Source organism: Scaptodrosophila lebanonensis, unplaced genomic scaffold (assembly GCF_003285725.1).
Source record: "Scaptodrosophila lebanonensis strain 11010-0011.00,11010-0021.00 unplaced genomic scaffold, SlebRS2 tig00000098-arrow-pilon, whole genome shotgun sequence".
In the NCBI taxonomy this organism is placed as follows: Eukaryota; Metazoa; Arthropoda; class Insecta; order Diptera; family Drosophilidae; genus Scaptodrosophila; species Scaptodrosophila lebanonensis.
The window spans coordinates 1,270,958-1,297,077 of record NW_022060568.1 but is presented as its reverse complement, the minus strand read 5'-3'; the positions used below and the strand labels follow the sequence as shown (position 1 = coordinate 1,297,077).

General features: G+C 40.7%; 2 protein-coding genes across 3 annotated transcripts; both read left to right on the top strand.

The window, feature by feature from the left end:
• Nucleotides 1-245: 245 nt before the first annotated feature.
• Nucleotides 246-20,888, top strand: LOC115628069 (phospholipid-transporting ATPase ABCA1). Of its 2 annotated transcripts, XM_030524035.1 has the most exons (15): nucleotides 247-772; nucleotides 12,264-12,723; nucleotides 12,790-12,932; nucleotides 13,007-13,090; nucleotides 13,156-13,296; nucleotides 13,512-13,651; nucleotides 13,723-14,801; nucleotides 14,861-14,981; nucleotides 15,039-15,229; nucleotides 15,316-15,653; nucleotides 15,741-16,202; nucleotides 16,260-16,432; nucleotides 16,509-17,788; nucleotides 17,915-18,620; nucleotides 19,107-20,888. In XM_030524035.1, the coding sequence occupies exons 2-15, from the start codon at nucleotides 12,425-12,427 to the stop codon at nucleotides 19,998-20,000; spliced, it is 6,051 nt and encodes a 2,016-aa protein (XP_030379895.1). In that variant the 5' UTR covers nucleotides 247-772; nucleotides 12,264-12,424; the 3' UTR covers nucleotides 20,001-20,888. The 2 variants fall into 2 exon arrangements, with proteins under 2 accessions (XP_030379896.1, XP_030379895.1); XM_030524036.1 differs by lacking the exons at nucleotides 13,512-13,651; nucleotides 13,723-14,801; nucleotides 14,861-14,981; ... (5 more) ...; nucleotides 17,915-18,620; nucleotides 19,107-20,888 and adding an exon at nucleotides 13,403-13,509 and having other exon boundaries at nucleotides 246-772.
• Nucleotides 20,889-24,424: 3,536 nt separating this feature from the next.
• Nucleotides 24,425-25,503, top strand: LOC115627951 (NEDD8-specific protease 1). The gene has a single exon (XM_030523845.1). It carries the CDS (start codon nucleotides 24,499-24,501, stop codon nucleotides 25,501-25,503), a length of 1,005 nt encoding a protein of 334 aa, XP_030379705.1. The 5' UTR covers nucleotides 24,425-24,498.
• Nucleotides 25,504-26,120: the final 617 nt, after the last annotated feature.

Genomic DNA, 26,120 nt, shown 5'->3' with positions numbered 1-26,120 from the left:
CGTATGGTCGGCTAAGCTCTCACTCCCCCAACGGCGATTGCGATGACGATGACGCCGGCGCGACGGTGACAACAACACAGCTGTACAGCTGCGCAGCGACGCTCGCGATCGACGCCAGCAACAGCAGCAACACAAGCAACAGCAGCGACAGCGACAGCGACGCACACCGGCAGCCAAGTTGAGGAATTAAATAATTCTCTGTAACGCGTTTTAGTTAAGCTCAGTTCAATTGCGGCAAGCGTTGCCAACGGACGTCTGAGCGGAACTTTCAATTGCCAGTCGCAGATCCGTCGATCCGTTGATCGCTGATTTATGTTTTCCGATTTCTGATCTCAGATCGAACGCGCATTAGTAAAAAGAGATGTGGAGGAAGATCTTGATGATTACATGACAAGTGAATAGCATAACTAAAGAAAAACAAAAACAAATACAAAAACAAAAAAACAACAACAGTAAAAACAAACGTGCAAGAAGTTGGCAAAGAAGAAATCGAAAGTAAAAAAAAAACCGTGGCTCAAAAACGCATAAATAGAAGACCAAGTGCCGCGCGTTCAGTTTAGTAATTTGTTTTGTTTGTGTGTGAACCTCAATTTTTTGTTTGTTTGTTTGTTTGTTAAGTTTATGGGTATATATATTTTTTTTGGTTTTGGTTTGGTTGAGCAACATAAACAAGAGCAACAACAGAAACAACACGAGAAACAAAAACGCCAACAGTAACAAGACTTGGCTCCGTGGACAGAGGCAAGAAACGAAGTGCAACAAGTGCAGTGAGGTTAGTAAGTCAACTAGTTTTACTTCCTTACAGTTGCAACATCCCAAAAATAGCGATTACAGCAGCAGCAGCAGCAGCAGCCGCAGCAGCAACAACAACAACAGCAACAGCAGTACCACCAATATTTAGGCTGACCAATAAAATCCAAAGCCGTGGCGTAAAACGACGACAGCTGTTTTCAATTCGTTTTCAATTCGAGCTTATTCAATATGTCTTTTCGGCATTTCTTCTTTTTTATTTTTTGACTTCTCCAGTGGGTCTGCGACTAGTTTTTTGTTGTTGTATTTGTTCATTGTATTTCTTATTTTCGGCCCATTGTTTATTTGCATTACTGCAATCGACGGCATAAGAAGCAGCCACAAAAGACACAACAAAACAAAGCATAAAAATGCCAGCGACGATAACAATTTGACTCACACGTACCTAAAATGTTAACAACAATTGAAAGTGAAAACTATCGCTGACGCTCAAGCAGAGACGCGCTCAAGGCTTACAAACATGTGCACATACTCTCGTACTATATATGTATATGTATGTACATACTATATAGTACCCGTATGTAATTGCCTACACACCTCATCTACACACATATGTATGTATGTATGTACATATGTATGTGCATTGAAATGTGTGTCTCTGGGTGTTGTAATTCTTCTACCTATCGAGCCCAAAGTTCGCAGCCTATTCTAAAAACATTCACATATGTAAATAGATACGTGTTGCTCAGCTTTTAATTTCTCAAAGCCCTTTAAATAGTATAGAATAATTAATATGCGAATTGGTCTATGTATGATTTGCCAGATGAAAGAAAGAAGAATTCTTCTGTTTGCATTCAAGAACTCGAATTCAATGTTTATGAGGACTGCAATCACGTATTGAATGAATGGAAGAAATGATTCAAGTCGATTGAGACTTTTAGTCACGGCTTAAAAACAACACTTTCATATGAATTTGAGTATATAAGCAAATACTTGACTGTGCTAAGCCTAATCACATCCATTGTTAGTCTAAGTTGTGCAAACTGATAAGCAGACCGACCAGGAGAATGTTCAGTGTCTCTGCTGTTGCCATCTTGATAATGACCTTGCCCATTTTTTTTCGCTTGACTATCAGCGTTCTTTAGTTTTCGGTTTCAATTTCATTTCCATTTACCCTTTCCAGAAGGGGCATTTCGAATAATTATTGTATATGTTAGAAACACTCAGCAAGTGTGAAAACTTAAAACAACTTACTTACTAGACAGTGAAAATCTGACTCTTAATTCCTTAATCCTAAAATAATAAGTATCGTCCGTAAGGAATTTGCTGTAATTAAAATATATTAGATCGGAGGAATAAGGGAACTAAAGAAGAAGAATTGCACACCTTACTTTGAACCTTTTTTCATACATGTATTCCAATTATAAAAATGTTGTACCTTAGATTAATAGATAATGGCCCAGATAACTATGATCTTGAATTCAGGGAAGCCATAAACTGAAAACTTTTGAACAAAATATCTCTAACATGGATTTCCGAACCACAGAGCTGTATATTTTTAAAAGATCCATTTAAAATAAGCATAATATCTAATGTAATTCTTCTTGCACATATTTCGAACTCTAGTATGTTCTTCGCTCTTTAAAACCTTTCACCTTAAAACTATTGTCCCTTATTTATTTTATCTACCATTTAGATATACTGAGATATGCTGAACTCTTCCGTTTTCTATCTTTAGTTTCTTCCTACTGGGTTTTTATTTAAGAATTTAGTTGGTCGACAAATTTGAAACATTTATGTGCAACAGGGAAGGTGTTTGTCTTCAAAATTGTTTTATACTTTATTTTATTAGATAAGGTGTGGACTTGTATGGGTAACAGAATTGAAGTCCTTTCATTTCGAGCCTAGATATATATTTTCTATTTGTAGAATTTTAAATATTCAAGCACTTCTTGTTGGCTCGCCGAATTGTTGTTTTCTTTAGCTGCGATCAAATAGGTTGTGGTTTCCATCCAATTAGTTGGTGATGAATGATGGTGATTGTCCAATCATCCAGTATCTCTAAACCCTGTCATATACACTTGTGTACATAAGCGTAAGTATGTATAATTATAGTATTTATCGTACCGGCTTTAAACTAGTACATTCTTAAATAGCGGTTTTCTATTGCCACATCATGATGACATCGCAAGTTTTGTTATTGTAGACACGATCGATAAATATTCCTATAGGTAGGAAATATTAAAAAAAAAATATCTCAATTGGCTTAAGTTATACGGGTATTGGCGAAGTTGTGACAGCACGCTCGTTGAAAATTGATTTGGATAATCGTCGAGACAGAAAACGCAACATATGAACAAACTGAAACTCTATTAAGTAAGCCAAGGGGGTGCTGTTTTCGGGAGAGATATTGTCTACAACAACGATTGCAAAACGCAAACTAGTTTACGCTTTTTGTTCGCTTTCGATTTCTTGATTCCAACTATGTGTGTTTTTAAAATTAGTTTAGTAGCAACTTTTGTTGCTGCCGTTTTGAAGACTCATGGCCAAGGTCGACTTTTTAATGGGTATATGATAAATTGTGTTATTTTGCTGCTGCTGTTGTTGTTGTTGTGATGCTGTCGTTTCTGTTGTTGTTGTTGTTGTTGGGGCGCTTTAAGCCCCAACTTTGTGTGGTTTTTCGCACTTTTTTTTTGCATATGAGTTAAATGTGGGTACTCATTACTTTGTAAATATGTCATTGCGAACGGCGTCTGGGGTTATAGAACTGTCGTATTTAGTTTAAGAGTTCTGTCATTACTGTCAGTCCATAATTAGCTGCCCAACGCAAAGGTCTCATTTTTTTTCTAATAATTCTTGTGCCCAAAGTAATCATTGATAGAACGTTGAGATGAATCTACCTATGTGCACACATACTTGTATTCCTATTGACTTATCAATCTACTGGCATTGGCATCATTAGCAGTTGACAGTTAATCGATGATCTCTGATCACACTAATACATTTACAACAACTCAAATCTTTTATAGACAAACATACATAGGTACTGTGCAAAACAACTGAAGCGCTCATATATATAAGTACATATGTATAACGGGGATTTCCAATTTTGTTTGCCTCGAGCAAATCCGTATTACGAAACTTGAATCTATGATCTCTTCAATATTTTTTCATAGTTCTAAGTAGAATCAAAATATGTATACACAATTATCAAGATTTTTGTTGCTTATGTTAATTATGAATTAAGTTTCAGCTTTAGGATAATTTCTAAAGCTCTATTAAATAGTATTGCTAGTAAGCTATCTCTTAGTCCACGGTCAGAAACGTAAATAATCTGCACACAATTTGCTGCTATTTTTTCATTTTAGCCTAAATTCGAAATTATTATATGATATGCTTGTGGATTTCAAGAAATTGGGGTGCAAAATATTTGCATTCTTGACGATAGCCTTAGTGGGGAATCGTGATTGAATTGAATTAAGAATACTATTTGCTCGACAGAGTTTTTTTTAACAAATTGTACAGCAACTCATCTAGTTATACAAATGGACTTTTGTTTATACACCATATTGCAAATTCTGAACCAATGAACCTATGATTTCCTGTGCTGCCTAATTGTATTCCTCATTGTTTTAACGGAAGAAGATTAATTTTATTTTATTAAAATGCTGGATCTTTTACATTTTGAGGAAGCTAACAATATAAGTAGTATTATCTCGAAAATCTTCCTCTTCATTTTGCCAATATACAATACATTTACAAACTAAACTGCTATTAAACTTGTAGATCTGTAACTTATATAGCCACTGATTAGATGGTATAATATGCAAATTTAAATTTTTAATTTATTTAATAGGATATGTACTTTAGGTACAAGTTAATTTTTTATGAAGAGCTCCTGAACATCTTCAAACGTAATTTGCCGCTGTTTGGTCAAAGCGATACCAGTTCTAATGGACTGTCACTTATAAAGTATGCAATTAAAGTTTATTAGGTGAGTCAGTCATGACAGAAAAATCTGCAATATTAATGGTATAAGAAGAGATTATCGCTTGGGTTGTCTCGATTTCGCGACAGCGCAATCGCAGATGATGGATCGTACGGGTATGGGTATGGACTGGCCAGTAGTTAATAACTTCTTATCAACTGCACTGTTGGATTACCCACGTTTCGTTGCTTGCCGTTGTATACGTAATACTTACTTAAGAACTTACGGATCTGATAATCTCTGTTAATTGTAATTCGTGTAGCGCGTCAAAAGTGTCCAGCGGGGTATTTAAATATTCAGAGTGTCGTCAAAGCTTTTTGTGCTGGCCGGTAATTAATGTGAATTGATAAAACCGTCGACTACGTGAAGCAGACTAAATGCTCTTAACTGGTTTCTAGTATAGTAGATGTCTGTCTGTGTGTGCTGACAGGCTTGGAGGGGCACTAAGCGAGTTGAAGTAAAATTCCCGTTTTGCAACAATTTGCAGGCGCATTCGTTTATGTTGCTCGTAAAGTTGTCGTTGTCTGTAATTTTTTTTTTTTGTCTGTTTCACTTTTTCTACATTTTTCATTTTAATTAGTCTAAAGGTTGGGTTGCATCAGCGGATAAAAGTTCCTCATATATTCGTATTGTATTTCTTTATGATTTATTAATTTTTAATCGTTAGTATAAGTCCAAGTTCAGTTGCACTCTCCAGCGTTAAGGCATTGTTGTCTAATTACAAAATGAAATTAAGGCCAGCTGACCATTATAGTTGGTATTTAAAGTCGTTGTTGTTGTTGTTGTTGTTGTTGTCGTCGCTCCCCCACAATAGTTCTACAGAGGTATGCTTTGGCGTTTTGTCCGCGACTGATGGGCCTCAGCGGAGTTGTAGGCCGCAAATCGGATCAATTTGCATACAAATATAAATCAATCAGCGCTTGGCGCGATTTTGAGCGAAGTATCCAACGTGCCCGGTATGCATAATTGCTCTTACAACCTAGAGCGGGACGACTTGGGCCGATTTAAGACGACACGAGACGACGTGAGGCGTGACTGATGGTTATCGTGTACAGCTGCTCATTTAATTGCAACTCTACGATAATATCCCTCGTGCTGAAGCATCGTGCTTGCTAAGCACAGAAATTAATTTTAAAATCAATGTTTCGCCTAAAACTAAACAAGGAAATGTTATCTACGGCACTTTGTTTATATTTCCTTAACTATTCTCGGCTTATATTTGAAAGAACAAACAACTATAATATGTTCTCCTGCTATTTAAAATAGTTTGTTTAAAATTATAGGTAAATGGGGGTAATTACTAAAGATGGAGTTTAAGCTTAGCATTTCAAGTGGGCAGAGGGACACAGATATACTATACTATTTGCATGAAATCTATACTTCGGCTAAAAAAACAAAGAAATTAGTTCCAATTATACTTATATATTTTTCTCAACTATTTTTTTTATTCGGACTCCTTGAAAGCACAAAAGAAAAAAATATATGCATACACTGACATTGATTGGCCAAGTTTAGTTTAATTAACGCATGGTTTTCATGATTTATAGATCAGTATTTAAGTTATATACTCGTATTTATTAAATTTAAGGTGTTAATTCAAATTCGAATTGCGTTTTGCATTTTATGGATCTTAGGTTGCTCCCAAGGTGATATGAAAGGCGAAGGTCATTAATAAAAAATGTTCAAAGAAAAGAACATGTGTCCAACAAATATAAAACATATTTGCAAAAGTATCCCCTTCTGATTTAAGAAAAGTTGTATTAAAAATGTAAAAATCTAAAAAGAAATTCTTTGATAACGTTAAAGAAGAATGAAAGATATAAAATTAGTTTCAATTTTAAAATCAAGCAATTGAATTTTTTTTTTTAATTCTTAAATCTTAAAGCATTGCTTGTAGGGCACTTTCATAATTTCGCAGATGATGCAAAAACTATTTGTAAAATGCACTTGAATAGTTAAAAAGTAAATGTTGATGATTGTTTGTTACTTTACAATAAACCTGACAGCTTCGCTTGAATACCAACAATATTTTAAAACTTTTACTGCATTCTGGCTTCAAAAATGATTTCCAAACAATAGACTAAGGTTGTGCGAATCTTAATTTTCCCACCTATGTACATACAAGTACAACATGGAGGCAATTTTTAGCTCTATCTGTGTGATCAACAGATCTCAAAGAAACGACTCTCTTGAAATTATAAGAAATATAAACCGGCCAGTTTGGTTATACAGCAACTTATCACGTACCCACCTCTATTTTCATTATTTTACTAACCACTATGCTCGTAAAGAGTTATAAATAATTTCAATCTCTACCCACTCTGCGCTTCTTCCGCATGCAAAACTGAAACAGAAGTGAAGATAAAAATCGACGCACGATGGCCCATCGAGACGAGATCAAAAGTAAATGGCAGACACACTAATGTGTTAATTATAGCTAGCTTTTGTTATTGTTATTATTGTCGTTGTTGTTGCTGCTGCTGCTGTAACATTATTAGCGGCATTGTATTCTCTATATTACTCGTGTGGGTTCCGTCACAGCTCAGACCTGATTGCAGTGTGAACGTGTACTTTGCATGCATTTTATTGCAAGCTTGTTGCTGTAACTGCTGCTGCTGCTGCTGCTATTGTTGTTGTTGTTGTTGTGATGCGTGTAAACACGTTTGTGATTTCGAGCCGACGCGACGACAGACAGAACTGACAGCCAGAACAGACACAGACAGACTTGCGAACTGACAGCAGTTGCTTGTAATTTTCCTTGTAATTATCAACGCAGATTCTCGCACTGATAACCCATCCCCCCTCAAACGAAGGGGCAACAGAAAAGATGGAGGCAGGCAGGCAGGCAGGCAGGAGTCTATCGTAGACGCGTACATGCTCTCAGCTTGAATTTGCCAATGGAAGTGATAAGAAGTCGTCTGACGAATCGGACCCGATTAATGTGTTAGCGCTAGTCGCTACTACTGCTACGTAATTACCGATCGTTCGGAGAACATTCGCTTTTAGTGCCATATTTATTTAGTTTTGTAACTAAACAAGGTCATGATCGTCTGCCACGAGAGATCATTAAAAGCGCTAGAAACAAAAATCCAAAAATTAAACGTTTCATGCCAATCGATTGCTATCTACGTACACATATGCCGTGTTAGCTGAAGAGATAAACTCAAACCTAATTGGATAATTAATTAGCAGCGTTTCCAACACTCATTCGATCACTTTCGAACACTAAACAATTCTGTTTCGATTTCAAGACTCTTTTGAATAGAATGAGGTTTGTTTTTTTGCAATTGAAATATACAGACAAATACATAATATATATATCCGATTAGCAGCTATATGCAAACCATTTGCTTACACTCAGAAGTATATGAATTCATTGTTCTGTGGCCATGATGCATTTTATTCAGCCATATATTTAATGAAGTCTGGTATTTCTTGTTGTAGAAATAACATGTTATATATTTAAATACGTATTGTAAAAACTGGTAAGGCCGTCTATGCAAATTATTTGTACAACTGCTAAGCGTTCAAACAACGGGCTTCAAATGCAGCTTAAAAAAAATTAATATCGAGCCCATTAACATTTCAAACTGATTCGGTTTTTAAAAGAAAAAGTAATGGCAAATGGTTTGGTTATTTTAAATTAAAATTAACAAATATTATACTGTCTGGAGAAAGAGATTGGGTTGTGGACCAGTTTCAAAGCAAATTTATTAATTTAACTCGAATTTAATTTCCAAATGGGTCCTACATCTGAATTAAAATGTGCGTGCTATTTATTGGAGAATGTTCTATGTCATCTAATCGGTCAAATTATTTATAAATATAATAAGTTGCTATTTTAGTAATCTGTACTATCTGTTGGTCGACTTAATTGACTTTTACACAGATCTATCAATAATATAGTACGAGTATATGAAGAAAACTAGAGCATACTGTGTTATCTCTCTATAAATAGCTTGTGTTCGATGAAGCATTGGTGGCTTAGAACTTCAAAGGCGGTCATAAGTTTCGCTGAATTCACACTTATAAGTACACACATACGAGTACAGTAAGTATATGCACATACTTATGTACGAGTATGTATGTATGTATGTAAGTAATCATTGAGACGGTCTGTAGTCTTGACACAGAAATATTGTGCACACAGACCAAACAAAATGTATGTAATGTTTCATATTTCTTTGCTTGTACGAGTATTGATGAGATTTTCTCAATAACTGATGTGGTTGACTTGCAACTTCAACAGCTGGCTAAGTAAGACTCATGGACATGCGCACCGACGCGACGGTCCAGCCCATTTAACTGGCTATGCAAAGGTCTTTGTATCTGCGTCTTTTTTTTTATTAATGCTAGACTATAGTCGTACATGAAGATAACAAAAAGCCCCCCATAAACTGAAATCAAAAGTCACAAGTCAAGCTTTGCATACTTATGCATACATACATAAAAGATTTTATTTAACCGGTTTTCATCACAACTTTTAACTCTCTTGCTTTGTTCTGGTAGTGGATCGGGTGGCTAAGACAGTGATCACGCCGGCAAATAGTTTCTTATTTTATTGTTATTGGCTCGAACTTGTACTTGACATTTTTTAAAGCGTGCTGGCTAGAACGCACCGCACAAGAATAATTAATGACTCCTTAAACAGTTGCCTTCCAATAGGTCTGATCATATTGAAGGCCAGTCCGTTAAAGGGTTTGCGGGTTCAACTTGTAAACAATTTTAGAATTACTACAAAAAGCATGTCATGGCATCCAAAAAGGGCTTACATAGCTGAGAAATGCTACTTATAGAGGAAATTTTCGTTGCGTCGCAATTAGAGTTGGGATTATTCTCAGTATAATTGTAATACAATACAAGAAAGGAATGCTAAAGTCGAGCGGGCTCAACTCTTAAATACCCTGTACCACCCCACAAACAAAAAACATAAATTAAAAAAAAATAAAATAAAAATTAAAAAAATGTAATTAATTAATTTAATTAAGTATAAAATATTTTACACATGCATACAGACATTAGACTTTATGCACAATTTCAACAGCATAGATTTACATCAGAATCGTGTCCATGCGTGCTTGTATGCAGTAAAAAACAAGTAAAAAAGCTAAAGTCGGGTGTCCCGACTTTGAAATACTCTGTACATATGTTTACAATAATTATAGAAAACAAAAAAAAATTAAGAAAATTAAAAAAAACAAGAAAGGAATGCTAAAGTCGAGCAGGCTCAACTCTTAAATACCCTGTACCACCCCACAAAAAAAGAAATTAAATTAATTTAATTATCGGAAAAAATGGACAAACTCGTCCTTTCTCGGGCTCAGGAGAATCTGTATACCAAGTTTGGTTATTCTAGCTCTTATACTTTCTGAGATCCTTGCGTTCATACAGACAGACAGACGGACGGACGGACGGACAGACGGACATGGCTATATCGACTCGACTTGTCATCCTGATCAATAATATATGCACTTCGTGGGGTCTGCCACGCCTCCTTCTGTATGTATACATTCGCACAAAACTAGTATAGCCTTTCACCCTTTGGGTACAGGCTATAACAATGAGCAATCTGTTCAAAAGTTGTTTATGGATACCAGCAATTTCTTGTAGCTTTAAAGTTAGTCCCAACAAGTATGTAAACGCCTCTGGAATTTTAATTTCAAGTTAAATTTATGCAAGAGAGAAGTATTATATTAATAATTGAACACAGCAGAGAAAGAAATAAATGGCAAGGCTTCAGTTGTTTACTGAACTGCGGCAAGTGGTATGATCTATTGGCTGGCAACGTACTCCGACATACCCCGATATACTTGTATGTATATATAATTTATAGGTATGTACATATATGTATTATTATTGGCTGTGTCAATGACTCAAAGCTTGACAATGCTGCTAGTGCCGCCGGTAAATGCACCGCCAATCATTTAATTCCAATTACAACAAAATGCGCAAAATAATTGCAATGACGACAATTATACACGTAAATATCTTATCATATAAAGTGCTCGAACGCCTCTTGTAGCCGGGCGCTTGCGCATCGAATATTGAATACTGCCGCCATCCGATGCATTTGCAATTCAAGGCAAACTACTGCCCGTGAGTTATAATAACGGATATGAATTAGCGATTCGCACTCACACACACACACACACACACACACACACACACAAGCAACGCACACACAGATCAGAGCAAACACCAACTAGATATGACAAGTTAAACAAAAGAAAACTAAACGCGATGTACTCGTACTACTGCTATATTAAATATGACTAAGACTTCAAATCCAAACAGGCAAGTAGGCAAACAAATGAGCAACTGTTAAGCAAACATTAACAAAACCGCAATAAATCTTTCAAAATACTAGTATGGTCGGAAATTCGTTAGACAAACTCTCACATAAGAAGCCAGATCATAAGTAGGTATAAAGTACATTTTTTGAAAATGTTATCATAAATCATTTATTATTATAGGAAAACAATAATAAATTCCAATTGCGCGAAATATTCCCATTTACATATTTTATTAATTATTCTATTCCGAGATTCAATTTGGAAGCAATGTTATATACTTGTTATATGGGCCCCTAACGCATCTCATATGATAAGGTTAGGGTCATATAATCTTTTCCGATCAGAAAGAGAGAATACTTTCATCTTTCTTCTCCAATAAAGTGGCGTTTGTTTTCAGCGTCTTTTTGTCTGCTTTATGCAAGGGGACTTTTTCTGATCATCTCTTTACGATGCTGGTCAATCATATGTTGTTGGTGTAGTTATATTGTAGTTATATTGTGGTAGTCGTCCTTAAGCTAACTAAGAAGTTGGTGACTGCCTGAACATGCTAGCAAAAGAGCAACGAACCGATCACATGGGTCTGCTGTTGAAGTTTTCGCCGCATTTGACGTTCAGCTCTTCCAATAGAATTACAAAAGTCTTGCAGATCTCTTGACGGAAATGGGGAAACGAAGTACAAATTTCGGACCAAATCGCGTAATTACTATAAAAGATCATAGCCATATATCGATATTAATCGTTACAACAATAACAATTCCATGTGCATCTTTGTTGTTCAGATGCATCTTGCTTGATATCACTCGTTGTTATTGAAAAAATGTCTTTGCTTACACTGATTACACGTATCTATCGCACATACTATATGTATTTGGATAATCGCCAAAAGATTTATAACAAAGATCGTTGAGCTATGGACCTGGGATATAACCAGCATTTGAAAAAATGCGAGAATTCAATTGTGTCGCATAAATAGTATTAATCAGAGCAATAAAAATGTATAAATAGACAATTTTTACATCAGCAAAGTCATATCAGCAACTGCACTATTTTTCCCTTTTGGAATCTCTCTCTAAAAAGATCTGAATTAGATTCTCATTTAAGATTAGGATTTACTATTTATTGTTTATATTTAATTGCTTATCTCTATTTTTGTTAGTTTACTTTAACAAATCCAACAGCTTATATAAATTCTAGCTTGTATAAATGTGTGCCAAATTGTTGTTATCTTCCAGAACAAAACCCAACACAAAGATGAAAACATAACAGGATTTTATGATTGGCTTGTTAGATAAGCTTCCTATTACAAAATCGAACTGATTAAGAAATTCTTGAGTAGCAGTCTCACGCATCCTGTCCAATAAAGGCGCACCGGCTGCGCAGGAATCGAAACAAAATGCCATCTTACAGATGTAGCGAGATAAAAGCGCTTCTTCGCAAGGATATTCTCGTAAGATGGCGCCAGAAGTGTCTAACCCTGACGCTGCTCGGTTGGCCCATTCTCATCTTTATGCTGCTCTACATCATTCGCCTGAAGTATGGCTCCGAGCATGTTGAGGAGTGTCAGTTTCCCACCCGATTGCTGCCCACAAAAAATCAAGTTGTGCCCAGCGCCTTCTCCTATATATGCAGCTTGGAGAACAAATGTCTCAGTACCAGGGAATATGAAGAGTATTCGTTATGGAAAGATGCACCGTAAGAGATCCGAAGGAATTACAAATTGTATGCATAGCATATATGAAGTCTTTGAAATACTTGCAGCCTGAATCCTGCCATCGATATAATCAACATTCTGGTAACGGATGAACGTCTGTATAAAGCCCTTGTGGACCTCCCGGAGAAGGCGAATTTTATTAGCGCTGTGACCGCATTTATTACCAGCGATCATCTGGACTCTATACGCGGTGAGAATGGTCCTTGAAGCTTAACAATGAAGAATTCCTAATTATTTTCCATGCCCCTTATTTCTTCTATGAAGGTAATGTGAGTGCCATGATTGCATTGGTACCGAGGATTGAAAAGATGATGAACTATAGCTTTGATATTACACGATTGTTTTCGAGTAAGTTTGTGTCGCTTTTGCGTCCAAGGAGGAACTAAATTGTTGCTATCCTTCGTTCCCCGAAGATCGCGAAACGTTCGTCAAGTTTGGAAAGTTGCTGTGCGGCCATCCCTTTCCCAGCACTGAGAGCATTCCGCTGGTCAACGATATTCTATATTCGGAGGACTTCAGCGAAGTAAATGACGACGAACTCGATGCAATGCCAAGTGAGTAAATGGAACCAAAGTCTCTTCTCGTTCTCTGTGCCCGTTACTAACTTATTGTGTGTTACGTTGTATGGTGTTGGTTGTTGTGGCTCGTATCGATTTTCAGACCACCGTCGTCGCCGTCACGTCACTACGCCAGACTGGCGGCCAAGTGAGCACATGAATTAATGATATTTAAATCCTCTGATGCATTATCTATTATGCTGCTTTTCCAGCCAAATACTGTAAGCGCTTGTATCTGGATGTGACATCAACGAACCAGGGCAAGCTAACATGGAATACGATCAAGCCTATTATTCAGGGAAAAATACTCTATACGCCACCTGATGCGGACACCGAATCAATAATCAAGTTCGTAAGTATCACTTACCCTCAGCGTTTATTACTGGGCGACCATAGGACCTAAGTGATCCTTCCCTTCTGTAGACCAATGCCACCTTTGAGGAAATGGATCGGTTCAAAAATCTAATAGCGGCAGCAGCCATGACGTTGACCAAGCTGCGAACGAATGTGACCTTCCAGGCCGAGTTTGATAATCTTCTCAGGCTGGCTCGTTCGCCCCTGGTGAAGAGCTTGGCGGGTGATGACTTCGATATAGCTGAGATCGAACGTGCCTTTGACTATGTACGCACCAACAAGCTGATCTATGAGATTATGACAACCTTGAGCAACATAGTGGAGTGCCTGTCCGTGGATCGCTTTGAGCCTGTCTCAAATGAGAAGGAGTTGGTCCAACGCGCCTATGAACTGAACCAGAAGCGCCTCTTCTTCGGCGCCCTGCGATTCGAGAAGGTTGCTGGCAAGAGCGTGGCCTATAGAATACACATGGACACGGACAATACACAGCCCACGTTCGAGAACCAGAATCGCTTCTGGTTTCCGGGTCCGGCGGACAGTATGCTGGTCGATCTCAAGTACCATCGTGGCTTTGTCCAGTTGATGCAGATGGTCGATCTGGGCATAATCAAACATAAGCAGAAGGAGCTGGGAATCGGCGCAGATGATCCGCTCACGGAGCCACAACGCAATACCATTAAAGTAGAGCGGGTGGATGATGACGACTTGAGTCTGGAGGGTAGTGGTGATGATTTCTTTGGATCCGGCTGGGATACAAATACAAAAACCTCACGGCTAGAGTTCGACGAGGAGTCAGTCGAACAGACGACGACGTCAACGACAACGACAAACGAAGAGGGTGCCACCCAACTGCCCACAACGATAGCAACAGAAACCCGGGAGACAAGCACAGACAGTACGAAGCACATGACGACCACGCAACTCCCGTCGGATATCCAGCCGGAGTTGCTGCTTCTAGGCGATGCTGATGTGCGACAGCAAAAACCACAGCAACAAAGTGAAAGAGTGCTGGATCGTGTGAAGCGCCAGGGTCTGCTCAGTATACTTAATAGCTTCATTCATTCCTCACCCAAAGCCATCAAGTTCGAAGTAGACGACATGCGCTTCTATACCAAACAGTTCCCCTACCCAGCCTATGAGAACGACGTGTGAGTTGCTTCAACTTTTCTGAGTGTTAGAAATTTTTTAGAAAATGTCATTCCCATAGTTTCAAGCGTGGCTTGTATTTAGCGCAGGCAGTTCAGGTCGCCTTCTGTCTGGCCCTGATCGTTGCCGTTGCGATCTGTGTACGGGAACGCATCTGGATGCGGGAGAGTCATAATAGCATGGTGGGTAATCAGTTGGTTAGCCTAGCTTTACATAATTCTGAATATTTTGCTTTGAAGCTAATGCGCTCGATGGGTCTGCATGCCCACTCAGAGGTTATTGCCTGGACCTTGATGACTTTTGCCGAGCTATGCGCCATCTTTGTGCTCGTCAGCATTGTATTATACAGTGGCGGCATAATGGTGTACACGAATTGGCTCTTCATGATGTTATATTGCATGATTTTTGGCGCATGCTTGATTTCATTCTGGTAAGTGTCCTTCCTCGCTCTGCGATTCTCATACAAAGCACTTGTTCGGAGTCAATGGCCAATCGGACTTTCTCTCTGCTCCACAGCTATATGTGCTCCAATTTCTTTACGGCTGCCAACATCGGAGCGGTCGCTACGGCGCTCCTATTCTTCATTACCTTGTGCCCCTATATTATTGTGCTGCTGTTCGATACCAAGATGAGCTTGCTTCAGAACATTATCATCAATCTGAGCTTCACGACGGCCTTCTCGAAGGGTTGGAGCGAGATTATGCGGATGGAGCTTCAGCAGCAAGGACTCACATTTGCTGAGTTGTTCCACCGTGGACTGTCCGGTAGTGAGTGCGCTCTGGCCATATTCATGTTTGTTGTGGACATGCTTTTGTATGCGGCTATTGGATATGCCTATAAACGCTGCAAGAAAAGTGGGTAGCTAGTTTTTCATTTTCATTCACATCGTACTATATACTCGAACGCTAACGATTGTGCTCTCTCTCCTACCTAACTCTTAGCTCATTACAGCTTCGTTAAGGTGACGCGGGAGCACCTGGACGATAAGCTGGGCGCCTCGCTGAGCAACGTGAGCAAGATGTATGGCGAGAAGTTTGCAGTTTCAAACTTCAGTCTGGATTTTGCGCGCAATCAGGTCACATGTCTGCTGGGCCGTAATGGGGCCGGCAAGAGTACGATCATAAAGCTGCTCACCGGACAGTGCATGCAGAGCATGGGGAAGGTGCTGCTTGCCTCGCCCGAAGACAATGTCGGCGTTTGCTGGCAGGATAATATCCTCATACCGAATCTGACGGCTCGGGAGCATCTGCAGCTGTATGCCAAGATTAAGCTGCTGCATAATGATGAAGATGAGGTGCAGAGAACGCTCAGAAGCCTAAATTTTGGCAAGCATGAGAGCTACCGTGCCTATCAGCTATCTGGCGGATATAAGCGTCGTTTGTGTGTTGCCATTGCCTTTATCGGTGAGTCTCAGCATTCTACTATATTTCGCCCGTCTATTCCAATACCTGTGCTTTTAGCCTCGCCCAGCGTGGTTATTCTGGATGAGCCGTGCAACGGAGTTGATGCCAAAGCACGCAAGGATATCTGGCAACTGATCGAACGTCTGCGAGTGGGTCGTGCCGTCATTTTTGCCACACACTTTCTGGATGAGGCCAAGCATCTAAGCGATATGGTGGTCGTCATGCGCAATGTAAGTGCACTGCAGTGCTTCTTGATGGCCCGATTCGTGCATTATTCCAATCTATCCACTGTCCTTCTATGTATAGGGTCGCATTCTGGCGCAGCATAATCGAGACGCAGTTCAGCGAATTTGCACCTCAGACTATACGGTGTCCATGCGCTGTGGAGATGCGATTACGTCTACGGCCGTTGCGCTGCAGGCACAGCAACTGCTTAGCCAAAGCCAAATGCTGACGCCAAAGGAGCCGCACAACTTGTGTGTCAGCGCCAGCTACGAGCAGAATCTCACACCGGGCGCCGTGCAGTTCCTCGAATATGTGCAGCAACAGGAGGCGGCCAACCTCTTGGGTGATATTGCACTTAGTAGCAATAGCTTGGAGCAGGAGTTCGAACAGTTGAATCGTGGTGGTGAGCACTCCAATGGCTTGAGCACGCAGAATGGTGCGCATGCGCAGACGGCAAGCATTGTGGCTGGGCAACAGGACTTGGAGGATGAACCGCTTTCGAGTCTGGGGCAAATGTGTCAGCTCTTCGGTAAGCGTCTGCGTCACTTCACACGCAACTATCGGCTGCTCCTGTACGTGCTGCTCCTGCCTGCCATCTTTGAGATTTGTGCCATGTGGTTTGTCAGCTATCGCCTTGAGGATGACTTTGATACGGTACTGCCACTAAGTCGTGCCCTCTATCCACGTACAACGCAAATGCTCAGCTTAGAGCGTCCAACGGACTTCACTGGCGCACTCTATGAGAATTTGAAATCGTCTTGCAGCGATGCTGGGCCGGACAATGAGACTGGTTTCGATTGCCATGAGTTTACCAATTCACGACAGGCCTTCAGTTGGATACTGACCAGCCTGCCAGAGTATCGAGGTCGGCGGTATGGCGGCTATGGACTGAATGGCAGTGGTGCCACAGTATGGTACAACAACAAGGGATACCATGCCATGATGGCTTGGTTGAATGGCCTTAACACGCAACTGCTACGCACCACTGTGAACGACACAGACTACAGCATAACCGTTCGCAACGAGCCCTGGAAACTTGGCTTTGCAGAGCTGAGCACAACATCGGTGCTCCGACAGGCGGGTGACTCCTGCATGGTCTTCATATTACTTATTGCCTTTGGTCTGGTAGTGGCTTCCGCCTCGGTCTATCTGGTGAACGAGCGGGTGAATGGCGAGAAGCTGCAGCAGCGTCTGAGTGGTGTGAGTGCGATCAACTACTGGCTGGTGGCCTTCATCTGGGATTACCTGATCATGATGGTCGCACTAGGTGTTTGTCTGAGCATTGTGCTGGTCTTTGGCATGCCAGTCTTTGTGGATCGCCAGCAGCTGAGTGGCATTATTGCGCTCTCCATGATGTTCAGGTGAGATATTGAAGAAGGTCTCACGCAATACAATATCGACATCGTTTTGTCTTTATGAGAGTCCACCTTTTCGAAAACTTGTGGAGCTACATCCTTCTTAAATGCCCTTTTTGTATCTGATTGCAGCTTTGCTTGTGTGCCGGCCGTGCATGTGTTTGAGAAGGTCTTTAGCGATTCCAGCATCTCCATTGTATCCATTTTCTGCGCGAATATCATTATACCACTAGTCACTATGGGCATCATACTTATCCTGGGAGTGGTGGGCGAGGGTCCAGTGTGGGACGAGTGGCGTCATGCCCTTAACCATGCATTCCTTGTCTTTCCACAACATGCCTTAGGCGACGGTCTACTTGAGATCACCAAGAACTATCAGGTCGCTCTGATATTCCGGCGTTACGACATCAACTCCTATAAGAATCCCGTGTTCAGTGATCTTCTGCAACGACACTTTGTTGCCCTCGGCCTATTAGGGGTGATAGGCGTGTTGCTCAATGTACTTATCGAGTGCCACGTCCTGCAGCGTCTGTGGCTCCACATAGTCCGCACCATCGACTGGCAGTACAAACAGGAGCTGCGCAAGTTGGGCCAACTGAAGCTCGTGTCCATTCAAAGCATCTTCAAGAGTCCTGAGAGCAACAGTGAGGCACTGCGCGTAGATAATCTTTGTCTGGCCTATTGCCGAGGTCGCTATGCGGTGCGAAATGTGCACTTTGGGGTCCAGAGAGGCGAGTGCTTTGGCCTTCTAGGCAAGAATGGAGCTGGCAAATCGACCATCTTCAAAATGCTTACACGACAGCTGGAGCCCAATGTAGGGGAGATTTATTATGAGCATGTAAGTAATTGGATCTGTCTTTTCGATTTTTAGACCACACTTTACAAAACCTTCAAGGGGTTTTGAAAAATATATTTGTTCATTATTGAAATAGTTTAAGATGTTATTGAATATGGCTTCTAATTAGTAACTTTTACGCTATAAAGGCTGATATAGACTGAGTTGTTTAGCAACCTTATACCTCACTATACTCCTCATTTTAAGTTACTAACCTCAAATGGATGTGAAGAAAGCTTTGCTTATTTATTTTTAAATAAGCCATTAAAGTGCAATCTTTTCTATGCAATTAACATAAATATGAAATAAATTCAAATCCTCTAATTCAATTAAACATTAACGTAAGGTCTGGGTTCATAATGCCATACTTATTGAACAGAAAAATCGAGAAATCTTGCAAAGGAATAAAAAGAACTACAATTGAGATAACACAACCTTCAACCTTAAATGCTGTTTGAATATATTTATTTTATTTGTAATTTCTTGCAGCCAAGCATCTCCTACTGCCCCCAAAGTAATCCTTTGGACCCTCTGTTGACCGTGACCGAATGTATTCTCTTCTATGGCAAGCTACGCGGCATAAAGAATCTTCCCCAGCTGGTCGAAAACATCCTGGACCTGTACGAGCTGAGCAAGTATCGTCATGTCCAGGTCAAGAATCTGAGTGGTGGCAATCGAAGGAAACTAACCGTGGCCATTACCTGTTGTGGCTACACACCCACCGTTCTGATGGATGAGCCCACCAGCGACATGGATCCGGTGACCCGAGCGTACGTCTACCGCACCATCCACGAACTGCTGGAGGCCAGACGCGCCATCGTGCTGACATCCCACTCCATATCCGAGATCGAGCACCTGTGCCAGCGCGTGGCGGTGCTCAAGGATGGCCAGATCGTGACCAGCAGCAGTCCGGCACAGCTGAAGGCGCAGTACGGTGGTTACTACAGTGTGACCTGCTATTGTACGCCCGAGCAGCAGACGACGCTGGCCCGTCTGGTGGAGGCGCAGCTGCACAAGGTCTGTGACCTGCAGCATTACACGCACAGCATGCACTTCCTGGTCAAGGTGCGTCCCGTTGAGATAGCTGCGGACAATGCGGGCGCTGCCGATCTGAAGAGGCTTCCCCTGCTCTCCGAACTCTTTGTGGCTGTGCGCGACATGGCAGCCAGCTTTGAGAGGCCCGTGCGCTTCGCCATCAACTGCTGTCGCTTCGAGGCGGTCTTCGAGCGAATTCTAGACAGCTGTGATCATCCGAGCGCCAACGGCACTAGTGGTGTTGGTGCGCTTCCGAATGGGGTGGACTTGCTGGCCAAGTCGCCGGCAGTGAGCGGCTCACTGGCCACTGGCTATGTCCACAATGGCTACGAGGAGACCTCTACTTAGATGCACAAATATGGTTAGCTGTTTTAATTTATTTGCGCTCCTCTTCTTTCTCACTGTCTGGTCCAAAACCTACTGAATTGGAATTTTAAAGGAACCTTTAAACTAACTATTGATGGAGAACCGTTTCGCACTATTTGCAGCTCTAGCCAGATTTTAAAGAAATTAGCCCTTTTCTTTTTTTTAGTATACAACGCAAGTTAAAACGCGAACGCGGCTTTTAGTATGTTTTTGTATGTGTGTCCTGATTGAATTGTAACTGTTTTTGTTTTCTTAATACGTAGTTGACGCTTTTTAATGTGATAAGCTCGGATGCGTCCCTACCTCTTGGGCATCCCAGTGATAGGACGTATTGTTTGCTGTCTTTATTTTATTGTATCTCCTGTTTTCCAATCCACGTTTTGTCCATCATTTCGGGTGTTCTGTAGTAGTCCTAAGTCCTTAGTTTAAGGCCCCTGTTTTTGCCAGCCTAATTTTAAATCATATTTGTATAACCGCACTGATTGATTCTAAATGGAGTTCGTTTATGTGACGCAACGCTTCGTGTTCGCTTCGGCGTCGCGTTTCAGGTTTTTTTTTTTATTATTTTTTTAAATATATTGTTTTTAGGCAATCCAAAGCTTTATAATTCGTGGACGTGCCCAATGTTCCCTTAAATACTTGTAAAGCAACGACGACTGCAATGTTTGCGCCGCTCAGCGTTAACGGATCCTTTATTGCACTCGTCGTGCTCCCTTCGCTGTATAGGTTGATCGCATGGATCGTGCTTTAACTTTGTGTACGCATAATTATTAAGGCTTTAAAATCATATGAATGTTGATGGTACAATATAAATAAAAATACTTGTAATACATATTTATGCCGAAGATCCTTATAGGATTAGTGGCGCTTTATAACAATAATAAACTGTGCAAAAAAAAAAAAACAAACGGCGAATATTATTATTTCTCTTAGGAATTCAATTTCTGTAATTATTTGTACAATTATTTCAAAGCAGTTAACAAGATCCTTGTCCTATATAAACATTTAAATTGTGAACTTCAAGGGGTTGGTTAAGAATTAGGTGTCTTCCCAATCACCAATTCCTTTTAATAATATTATTAATAATGGGGAGTCTCGGGGAAGATGTAAAAAAAGGTGTTGATACAGGGGTTAGTATCGCAAAATTGTTGGGTGTAAATTGTTGTATTCGGTAAGCAGTTCCAAACGGTTTTTCTGATGTGCTGTAAGCCACTATAATTCTTAGGTTTTTTCACTAAAAACCTTTAGTTGAAATAAAACGAAACTTGTCGAGTCAAATACCATATATCGCGCTGAACTGGACGAAGAACTAGAGACGCAATTAGTGCTTGAAATAATGAGCCAGATGATGTCATTTTGATTTATTAGGATACTTTATTTATAGTTGAATAATCCCTGTGCAAAAATAGATAATTACAAGTATAGACTCACTAGAACTAGTACTCTAGTACATACATGGAAATAACATAATAGGTATTATTTTATTTAAGGCACTGCTTTGTCAAGCATATATGTATTTACGCCCCTTGGCTTTTACTCGTTCTGGCCCACTGGGCCAGTTGTGTTGATAAATTTCGCAATTGTTCAGCCCACATTTATTTAAATGAAATACAATGATGCCATTAACAGCAACCGACAGCCGGAGAGAAAAAAGGTAAACGAATTATGTTACATAATTGAGAGCCATCAAAATAGTGCGCTGCGGTCGTTTATCAGCTTTACAAAAATGATGAATTTTTAAAGGATTTGTCAGACGAGCTGAGGGGCTGTGGTAGGATGTGGGGATGAGGGTGAGGGTGAGGACGAGGCTGTGAGTGAACAAATGAACTGTGCAAGCGAGAAATTTCTCATATTTAATTAAGCTGTTTAAAACGCTAGAAAAACGCGCAAAATGCAAGTGGGCGGCCCGGGCCAGGCCGGACCGGGCCAGGCGAGACAAGGCAAGGCAAAAAAGTAATTAAACCAAATGGTGTAACATTAACTAAAACGTGCCATGAAAAGCGTTCAAAACGCACACCGTGTGTGTGTGTGTGTGTGTGTGAGAGTGTTGTGTGTGTGGCATTTGAATAGCAGCTTTTGAAGTTTTCCTATTCTATTCAAGTGGAGCCATTCGATGGTGGCGGAGGTGGGGAGAGACATGGCACAAATTTTTCGCCAAAGCACTTTTATAATTTGCCTTTGCTTTTGCGAGTTCTGGCGCTGGCGTTGGCGTCCAGGTTGGTGGGGGCAGGCACCCCAATTATTTTTTCAAAGGATTAAATTAAATTCCATTTGGTTTTTGGGTGAACGAGCAAGAAAACTTAAAAAACATTCAGCCAGTCAGCCAGCGAGCCAGCAATCCAGCCAGCCAGCCAGCAAGCCAGCCAACCAACCAACCAACCATCCAACAGCTAGCCAACCAGGCATGCCTGGTTGAGGGATTGAGGGACGGCTGGTGGGCAGGTGGGACAAGCACATGAAATTAAATCAGCGCAAAATCAACATAATTAAAAACTCTTCGTTCGCTCTTCTCCATTGCAAAAGGCAGCGCATAACTGAATTAACATGCCTGATTGTTTGTATCTTCCACCACGTGTTCAGGTGTGTGTGTGTGCATTGTATTTATTGTAGGTGTTCTTGTTGTTGTCGTTGTTGGTGTTGTTTTTTGGGCTTGGCATTAAAATCGTTGCACAAATATCGGCTACGTATACAACGCCCGATTGTTGTACATATTTACTTTGAAAATGCACAATAAATACTTACAACAATTGATTGTGGCTTTAAAACAAACGCAGGAGCGACTCCGTCAGTGCAAAAAGTACTAACTTTAGACAATTGCCAATTGCTATCAATTGGTAACTACTTAATTCATTATTACTGCACAATACAAATGCTATTTGAATACCAGAGAGCCAATCATATGCTCGTGTTTACTATACTTAGAATTATTCATAATTGCAAATGTTATGAACGATAAGAGCTGAATGCAGTCGCCTTCATTAATGACTTTATTTACTTAGGCATCTATGTAGTAGACTTTTATTCATACACAGAGCATTAGTTAATACTTGTATAGCTGCTATAAGACCTATCCAATTGGCATTTATAGGTATTTAAAAGTTCCTCACAACAATCTAAAGTCCTATCGAAAGTTGTGATTCCCTTCCTGCTATTCCCTTAAGATTAGCAGTTTCGGTATCGTATATTCCCGTTTCAGCTTAAACAGGCTTTCCACAAATTACAAAATACTTGTAGTTCACTATAACAAAAAGCGGAGAGAAGCGACTATTTCGGGTCTCCCTTAGAACATTTATTTCTTTTAAAATGTGGCAATACATTCTTGTTTTTTTAAGTGAATTGAATATTCGGTGTACAAATAGAATAAATGGAAGAGTGAATGAATTAGTGTAAAATCCATATATACTATGTATATATGTATGTATTTACAGAACATTAATGCATTTGTGGAAAACTTGCAGCTTAGCCACATTATTTGCGAATAGGCATTGTGGAAATTTAATTGCGGTATTAATTAAGCGCTAATAAATTATTGTGGAATTATTTCCGGTGAAGTTGCAAAATAAATATAATGCATTTTTGTGAAAATAAGAATTGTTGTGCCAATAAAAAATGCTAATAATATGCAAACATAGGAATACAAATACGAGTATGCATAATGAGGCTGTAAGCTGTCTGTTTTGGTAGCCAATCTTAAATATTTGTTGCAAAATGTTTGTGTGTGTAAGCTACTTTTAATTAAATGCGTTTCTAAAGTCTTCAAAAAAGATTAATAAACATAAGTATAAACAGTGCAGGAAACGCAGCTTGAACTAGCCAGCCCCAGTCCACCCCCACACGATGCAGAAATTAGTTTCTCAAGCAAATTAGTTTGTAACTTGTTTTGCAAGGCAAGATGTCCTTTCTAGCTTGACACTTAGACATAGTTTGGACTTCACGGACGGAGCATAACTTTTGCTTTGCATTCTTTTGCCTCCCTGGTTGGCTTATACTCAGCCTGGTAGTATTTTTAGGCCTTACCCAACAACCTAAATAGTGCTAGCAGCATCTAGAAACATTATCGACACCACTATTTCTCTTTGATGTGTATACTATAGACAAGCAATATTTTTAATTATAGCATAAGTTTTAACTTTTTAGTTTTTGAGACGTTTTTGCTTTTCAGAATCTTTTATAATTTGTTAAAATAGGCAAAGTGCATAGAAATAAACATCAATAAAATGGTTGCTCAACAATTCAGATAAAACAGACTCTAGTTTATTTCGGAATTATTTTTTGGATTAAGCTTTTATCAGTCCCAATCGCTGACTTAAGAGAAAGCGACCCTATCTAACGCAAGTTAATATTTGTGAATAGAATCTTTGATATTTCAATCATAAACACATCACTCACATCTACTCAAATTTATATGCACTGACCTATTTTAATTAGTTTCGCAAATAAAACACAAATCGTATTCACCCACAAAACAGACAAATTCTCGATGTCCGGTATTTGCAACAGCATCAGGGTGTTCAAGGGGACTGCCAAGATGGCGAAGTCCACCAAGTCCACGAAGTCCACGGAGAGCACAGCCGCTTCCCAATCGAACCTAAATGTGAACAAGTTGGAGAGAAATGCTGGCGCCTATGGCGATGGACCCCACAATAACAATAACAACAATAACAATAGCAAAAGCAAGAGCAAGGGCAAGGGCAAGGGCCAGGACAAGGCCAGCACCAACAAGAGCAGCAATAAGAGCAAGAGCAGTCTCAGTTCCAGCAAGAGCAGCAAGAGCAGCAACAGCAGAATCAGCTATGGCCCAAACAGAGCCGAAATAAGTAACATCAATAATATCCAAAATGATCCGGTGGCTCTACATTTTCAGGAGCGCGTGCTCCGCACCTCCGATATACGTCAGCTGCAAGGACCCTATCCTCTCGGCGAGCGTCTGGTCACCTTCTACTACGCCTATCTACAATTCCGGCGGTTCAAGACGGTGGCATCGGAAGTGGCATTCCTCTCACCCACCACAGTTCAATGTCTGCGCAACATGGAGCCACGTCTTCTGCGCACCATGATACGTGAACTGGACCTGGAGTCGAAGAATTTCATTCTAATGCCACTCATCCGCAAAGGACACTGGTCACTGTTGATGCTATCCCGACCCGATCGAAAGTGCGTCCACTACGATTCGCGGGATCATTACAATGACGAGTTGGCCCGCCAGTTGTGGGACCGTGTGCGCGTTTTGTTGGGCGCCGACCAATCTCCCCTAGTGGTGGGGCGCTGTCTGCAGCAGCGCTACGAGTACGAGGCTGGTTGCCACATGATGTGCATGACCAACTTTGCGGTCGATTACTGCCTCCGCTGCGGCTATGCCAGCTGCTCGCTGCTTGTTTCCGAGGATCAAGTGGGCTCCATGCGCACTACTCTGCTGCAGCTGATCCAGTCGTTGGGCGGGAATGTGAGCGGCAGCACCAGCGGCAGCAGCAGCAGCAGCATTTAGTTGCATCATTCATCTTTAATTTAGTTTCGCTTAGCTGTTTTTCTTTTCGTTTGCAGTTTCCTCACCTCCACAGCATGGTGCTAGTAGTCCATGGAGCGAGCAGGTGGCATGGCATGTCTTGGCTGGTGTTGGCTTCATTAAATGGAGCACACAAAGAGGGGGGGCGGGGGAGAGGGAAATCCAACTACTAGCTTAATTCGAAGCTAAGCTGCGCAAATAACTCAATTAGGCTGCCACGCCTCCATCTGCAGCCATTCATTGCCACACCACTGCACTGTCCCCCATGTGCCTGCAGCCACTATCAAGTAAAAACTGGCAGCTCCAACTTTCCTAGACTTTTGGGTTAGGGGCAGTACAGACTTGAGCGCTAACTTCGTTTCTTGGCGCGCAACTTTTGCGCCAAGCGCGTTGATGAAGAAGTCCATAAAACAGGTGCTAAGTCCGTCGCCCGCAACTCAAACGACACGACACGACAGGATGCCGAGCCAGCAACTAGCAGCCACCAGCCACCAGCCACCAGCCAGGAGTCTGCAAGTGCACAGCAACAACAAACAAGATGGTTGGCAAACAAAAAGCGAACAACACGGCGGCGCTCGAGGCGCTCGAGGCGAGGACGC